At 40.8% G+C, this 7157-nt stretch overlaps 1 protein-coding gene across 2 annotated transcripts; it reads left to right on the top strand.

The window, feature by feature from the left end:
- Positions 1 to 1337: 1337 nt before the first annotated feature.
- On the top strand, positions 1338 to 6704 carry ttpal (tocopherol (alpha) transfer protein-like). Of its 2 annotated transcripts, none has more exons than XM_079273378.1 (6): positions 1338 to 1366; positions 2572 to 2798; positions 3420 to 3663; positions 3881 to 4074; positions 4375 to 4485; positions 5131 to 6704. In XM_079273378.1, the coding sequence occupies exons 2-6, from the start codon at positions 2589 to 2591 to the stop codon at positions 5407 to 5409; spliced, it is 1038 nt and encodes a 345-aa protein (XP_079129504.1). In that variant the 5' UTR covers positions 1338 to 1366; positions 2572 to 2588; the 3' UTR covers positions 5410 to 6704. The 2 variants fall into 2 exon arrangements, with proteins under 2 accessions (XP_079129504.1, XP_079129505.1); XM_079273379.1 differs by lacking the exon at positions 1338 to 1366 and adding an exon at positions 1379 to 1459.
- The last annotated feature ends 453 nt before the right edge of the window (positions 6705 to 7157 follow it).

Here is a 7157-nt window from a genome sequence, read left to right as displayed (position 1 = left end):
TAGTACTTTGTCACGGTTTGATGGAATAAATTGTGCCTTGTAACCTGTACTGCCTTACAAAAAAAAGGCAATATTTTGCCTTACAATGTGAAGATGAATTAATAAATCTCGAGATCTATTTTTACATTGCATTTTCTGCAGACCATATTTTACATTATCTATGATTTGATGAGGAATGAAGGGGTTTGCACATTCTCTGACTACTTAATCAAGAAATCCCACATGTTGCAGTCTCTGGAGCGGAAAAAAGTGTCCAACGTGGCAGTGCTGCTTGTTCACTGATAGCATAATGCAACATGTTGCTTCAGACTGATAAAGTGCCATAAAATCATTATAGATAGCACTGATTCAAGAGAGGGAGAGGGGGAAGAGGGAGAGAGAGGTTTGACACTTTAAGGATTTATTTCTACATTCTTGCTGAATAAATCTATAGATAATAATAATGTGCTCCATTTAGACTAAATCGACTGTCATGAGTCATCCTCTAAGATATCCAAGTAAAATACTTTTGTTCTTACCCAAACACCCCAAATACATATATATGAATCTATTAGTCAGTATCGTTTTAAGAATTTATTTGGAATTTTAAAATAGAAAACATACCTGACAGATATTAGGACGGAGCCTTCAGAGACGGGGGTGCACGTTGAGCAATATGAAGGCAAACTCCGCCATCTACCGTATTCAAATATAACTGATACACGCGATCTAATCTGCCCACAATCGAAAAAAGAAATGTAGACCACATCAACCCTATGGTCCATGTTAACATCAGCTAAAACTAACTAGAGTATTTAATGATGAAGATGTGTATGTAATGCAGGGAATACAACTATACGTAGTATACACTTGCCCTACTGTAAAAAACAATTGACAGGCTCTATTTTTACTAATTCCGTTAAAATAGTACTTATGCTTTGAAATATCTTGAAACTAGCACTCGATAGTCCGTGAAGAAGTATGTCATTTCTATCTATTAGATGTTTGCAACATGTGAGGTTGAAATGCACCGAAGCCGTGTGAAATGCCTCTAAAAAAGGGTCGTATAATGTAGTTTTAGCCAGTAAAATATTGTAACGTCATTTAGTAATTTGTCGAAAATGTGTTTTTGAATAACAAGTGCTTAAAGTATAAAAAAAAGATGAGAGACTCACGAAACACCCACAAAATAATATTTTTTGGACAAGGTCCATTTTGTTCAAGTGTGAGTGGCTAGTTTACTAAGGGCACTTGAACGCAGCATTGCCATCAAAACAACAGACGCAAAACTCAACCTCCCTGGTGCGTCAACAGAGCGTCACGTGCTATCATATAAACCAATGAGAGACCGCCATCTCTTTACCCGGAACAAGGGTTTTCCTGACAGGTCAGTTGTGATCTTTTGACACTTTTCTGGTCGCGGCCGCTTCTGAATGACATTTATATCTCTTGCCAATACATGCTCATAAAAGGCGTTCATGTGAGTCCCAAGCGGTTCAAGTTAAACGCATATCTGGGTTGGTATTCAGTCATTATTCTGACTTTAGTTGTGTCGGTTTGGTTCTGCTTCGTATCAGATTATATTAGCCAAGCAGTGTTTGTTTAGGATCTGACATATAGGATCTGACAAACTCTGCATGTTTGTAGTGTTATAGGGAATCATCCTACTCTTTCTAGCTATCGGGGAACGTTTTATTAGGTTAAGTGATATTGATAGATTTAAACTATGTGTGCAGTGGTGGAAGAAGTATTCACATCACATCTAGGCAAGAAATCTCTCCTGTGTTTTCTCTGCATATCTCGAAAACCTCTAATCCTCTAATCCGAGCTACTTAACACTTGGAGGGTGTATTGCTGGGGACCCCAGTGAGTGCCTTTTAGAATTTGGTGCAATTGGGACACGTCAATAGCAGTAAACTTTGTATAAACAATCACACAGTGCTCTGTGTAGCAGCGGGTGTGGGCTCGCGTGTATCGTCTGCAGTGGGCAGACATCAGCTGGTTCATTGACTGCATTATCTGGGAACAGTGCCACTCTGCTATTGCAACTCAAATTGTGTACATTTTTGTCATAGTCATTTATAACACAAAGTGTTTCCCTTGCAAAACAAACAAACAACGTGTGTTCGTGTCAGCGTGTCCCTCGGCTGCAGATATGAAGCATGATTTTACCAGCAGACTGTTCACACCCTGAGCTCCCACATCGCCCAAATCAATAGAGACATACATCCAAACAGGTTAAACCCACCACATATTGGGAATCTACAGGGTTACTATCTGGCATGAAAACATATTACAATTTAATAATGTGACATCATGTGACTTTCATTAACTTTCTTTCTGATGGAAACCATTTACTACATTCAAATGTTTACTTTGAGGGAAGAGTGAAAGGGTAACATAATTCAATATTTTTCATATCGAAGCATAATATTAATTCATAGCTTATTTACTTAAGTACATGTACTTAGTTTACCTTCCACCACTGTGTGCGAGACATCTGCCAGCAGCTAAAGCGACAGCCCAGAACCAGGTGTCTTTCAGTGTTTTCATAGTCTTTCTTGTCCCTTTTGTGTGTTTCTGGCCAAACAGCCTTGCCCAGTCAGTCCATGGCTGATCAGCATGAGTCCATCGATCTCAGGTCTCCTCCAGTGGACCCATCAGCAGCTGCAGGACACAGCTGGTTCCCTGGACCCCCTCCACCCATGTATTCCTGCACCCTGACCCCGGAGCTGGTGCACAAAGCCCGGGAGGAGCTCCAGGAGAAGCCAGAGTGGCGTCTGCGGGATGTCCAAGCACTGAGAGACATGATACTTAAGGTATTCATATAAACACAAACGGTCTCATTCCTGTGTATGCGCCAGTTATATGGACAGGACAGTTTAGTAGAAAACAATTTGAAGACTTCGTTCATCTAAACCCAAAAACAACAACAACAGTAAACATTCTGACATCACCAGCCGGTGGCTCTCTACCGAAGACGTAAATCTTTAAAAATGTGTCATAAATATATACACTGCTTTTCAAATACAGTGTTGTAAAACAGCTGGCCATTTTAGCTTTCGGAAAAACGTTACTTAAACAGGAGTAAATCTGTCGGGGACAATTTTCAGCCACAGATGTATTTACGGCAGCAGGACGATGTATCAAAACAAAATGCAGTGCTCGGTGTTTCTTGTTATCAAGGAACCAATATCGTTGTGACAGTGTGACTCAATGGAGCTCTATGGCACAGAGGAGTATGATACATCTGGCTTTAGACACATGGACACGATGTTAGTAGGACCAACTCATTGTTATTTATGGTCTTTTCTTGTTTAAAAAAATTGAAAATAAAGAATATCACCAGACTCACCTTATATTTTACTTTTCATTCCATTATTTCATGGTGTTTTATTTTGTCTTGTCATGCTCATATTTTTTTTCCCCTCGCTCTGCAGGAACAGCCAAATCTCAGGACCCGCCTGGACGACGCCTTTCTCTTGCGCTTCCTGCGGGCGAGGAAGTTCGACTATGACCGAGCTCTGCAGCTGCTGCTCAACTACCACGCAGGCCGCAAGGCTTGGCCAGAGGTCTTCAAGGACCTGAAGCCATCCACAGTGAAACACGTCCTGGACCTGGGCTTCCTCACAGTCCTGCCACAGCCGGACCCCAACGGCAGATACATCCTCTTTCTCCGACCAGGTTGGTATCGGCTTCATCTTCATTGAACAATTCTGCAGTTTTATAATGAACGAACAATTTCATAATGACTGTTTTCCATTGAGCTATCATTTTCTCCAGGAGACCTCAAACGAAGTGTATTTTTTCCAAAACTCTAAGTACATACTGTTTGCCCAATTCTTCCAGGACGGGCTTGACTCATGATGTGTGATCACTAAACTCAATCTCCTTTTTACAGGAAAATGGAAACCAAATGATTATCCGTTTGTTGACAATGTGAGGGCCATTTATCTGACTCTGGAGAAGCTGATCCAGCCGGAGGAGACGCAGGTGAACGGTATTGTCATCGTAGCTGACTACAGCGGAGTGGGCATGTCACAAGCTTCCAACCCAGGCCCGTTCCTCGCCAAAAAAGTTGTGAGCATCCTCCAGGTGAAAACAATCAAACGTCTTGTGATCTGATGACTTTTAAAATGAAATCGGCAAATAACTATATTTTCCGGAGCAGATATATGACTGCAGAGTTTAGTCAAAATGTTTTTTTTCTATGTTGTGACACAGCAAAGATGATGAGTAACTATGTTGAGACACGTGAGAAAAAAACCTTGTCATTTACAACAGTGGCTCTTCAGCACTGACTGAGTTTTGTCGTGACTGCAGACAGTGTAATATTTATGTTTGACAAGGACCAGTTTTGACTGTTCTGAGTGCAGTTTCTCTTCTGATTCACAGGATGGCTTTCCAATCAGAATCAAGGCTGTTAACATCATAAACGAGCCCATGATTTTCAAAGGCATCTTTGCTATTATTAAGCCTTTTCTGAAGGAGAAGATGGCAGAGAGGGTAACTATTGTCCTTGAATTGTGTCTGACTCTTTTGTTTTAAACAAAGGACTATTTCCAGTCATGTACCTCCCTTTTATCTGCAGAATAATGGTCTATTTTCATCTGTGAAGATGAAGGCCAAGCATTTTCTTTTCAGGGGGATGAACTCAAACCACCAGCTACACAACCATGTGGTTTCCTATATCTCTTGCGAGTTTTTTATTGATTTGGGGATAGTGGAAACAAGCACAACGCTGACATGTTAGCACCTTTTAATTTAACAATATGGCAAAGGTTTTAGCAGACAGTTCATTTACACAATCAGCAGAGACATTAGCATTCATTTTAATTGTGAATAGGACATATCTGTTCCTGCTAAATGCTCCACTATGTTCACCAGCTAGCTGCTGTTTGGTGCTGAGCAGGTAGCATATTTAGAGCTTTCCTGAACCAAAAGCGTAAGGTTGTGGACTCTAAAAACAAAGCAATGAGCTGAAAGAATCTTTATTAATTTGAGAGGAACTGCAAAGTCAGGTGATAACTCTTTGTGGGTTCATTAATAGGAGTGACACCTTTATGACACGACATTAAATTGATTGATTATAGCCACTTTAAGTCGTGAGGCAGATGACTGTATCTGAATCTGTGCCGTCTCCTCACACAGTACATCCTCCACGGCTCGGACCTGCGCTCTCTGCACCGCAACATCCCGCGGTCGGTTCTGCCCGAGGAGTACGGCGGCGCCGCGGGCCAACTGGACTTGGGCGCTTGGTTGAGAGTGCTCCTGGACTGCGAGGAGGAATTCATAGTGGAGTTCTGCCAGCCAGATCCACTAGAGGGTGTGGTGCTCCCAGACTCCATGCTTTTTGAAGGCGAGCAGGCCAGCGGGCAGGACTACGACACCTTCAGGGGGCTGCGCTCTCAACTTTACTACTGTTACTGATGCAGGCTGTAGATGCATACGCTCCCATCACTGAGAGGACATTTTCTGTTTCATTTGAAACAAGTGTGTAGACTTTTACAGGGCAAGTTGCCAATATTATACATGATTTATTTTACTAACCAAGCAGCACTTCTATAGGTGGACAGTCTTCTGTAGTTTACGCGTAGCCCAGCGTTCAATCGTGGTTCCAAGGCAGCTGCAGGCTCCGGCAAAGAGGTCTTTGACATGAGCCGGTGCATGTTTGGTCGGTGTTGGTGGCCCTCATGTGAAGTTTTTCTGATACCCACTTGGTTTGAACTGAGGCTGCTGAAAGTACCTCGTAAAATAACTTCAGCTGAACTTTGAAAAATACTTTAAAACAGAACCAGGACTGTGGATTTGGCCCCCAGCATGCTAGGGAGGGATCTCCTAACAGTGTGAACAGGAGGTATGCATACAGCAAGCAAAAACTGTGCTTGTGCACATATGAATACTGTTTTAAAACAGACATGGAAACCTTCCTTTTAATCCTTTAATATTTGTTCGCTGAGGAAGAATTCCAAAAGAAGTTTCTAAAACTCTCAGTTGTGTTTGGTATCTGCATTATGACCATTAGTGCTCTGTTTGCACGGTTACATCATCCCACAACCCAACACAAAAAACAGTTTTTGTGTATGTAACCGTCTAATACATTGCCTTAAACTGTGTATTTCCCTCTGTGTCAAAAGATACGTCTGATTCGTGTGTACCAAAGCGATAGTCATGTGTATTCTCATCATTTTGTCTTACAAAAGAGTGGATATACTTCATTGTTGGGAAGAAAAACATTGATGGCTGCTTTGACTATGAGAAAGAATAATATGATATCGATTTAAATGTTTTTGCTCAATATTAACTCTTGCACATTATTTTAGGGCCTTTGTTTGGTTGATGCTTTAGTTTTCACTAACTTGAATCTTCTGAGGGTTATTTTTTTAAATTCAGATAATCTGCCTTATGTTTGTTTTTTATTTGTTGAACCTTTTTTTTACCTGTTTACATGTGTTTTATCATTCAGTCTTACCAAGAGGCCATCACTGATCACAGGAGTCACATGAGGAGTATGTTTGTTTACTCCTGATTTTATGGACATCTGCGTGGCCAAATTTCCCATCAGGCCATGTACAGAAATGTGCAATATTGTTAGATCTGTTTTCTTGCAGCATAGCCCGAAGCTAATTTCAATAGTTTTCATTTAAGCATGTCTGTGACTATGAGCAGGTTTGTGTTGCAGGATATTTATTGTTCGTAGTGAAGACAGTAAAGAAACTCAAATGGAGAAAGGGCTATTTCTGTCTTGTTTGTGCTGTGAATGCTGTTGGCAGAGGACGGGGGTGTGCTGCATGCTCTGGGGAAGTTGTGGGCATTTTCACAACATATTTGCAACTGAGTGAAGCAGTGTTACTGGATTTGTGGGTCCACAAAGAGATCAGAAATACAGTGGAGGAAGAAGTATTCAGAAATATGAAAATGTAAAGAGAATATGATAAACAAAAGGCCTGCATTCAAATTAATATAAATATACTTCAAAGAAGTACTGAAGTCTTAAAAGCAACATGTATCAAAAGCAAGATGACTCATTATGCAGAATTGGATTTTTCAGATTTCATTGTCATTACAGTATACAATTAGTTTCATATTCATGAGATAGGCTACAACTAATTCAGTCTAATGAAACTCCTGTAATAAATCATGATTGACCACTATAGCAGACTTCAACAACAATAATA

Source organism: Melanostigma gelatinosum, assembly GCF_949748355.1.
Source record: "Melanostigma gelatinosum genome assembly, chromosome: 8".
Lineage (NCBI taxonomy): Eukaryota > Metazoa > Chordata > Actinopteri > Perciformes > Zoarcidae > Melanostigma > Melanostigma gelatinosum.
Note: the sequence above shows the minus strand (reverse complement) of the source record. Positions and strands in the feature narration are given on the sequence as shown.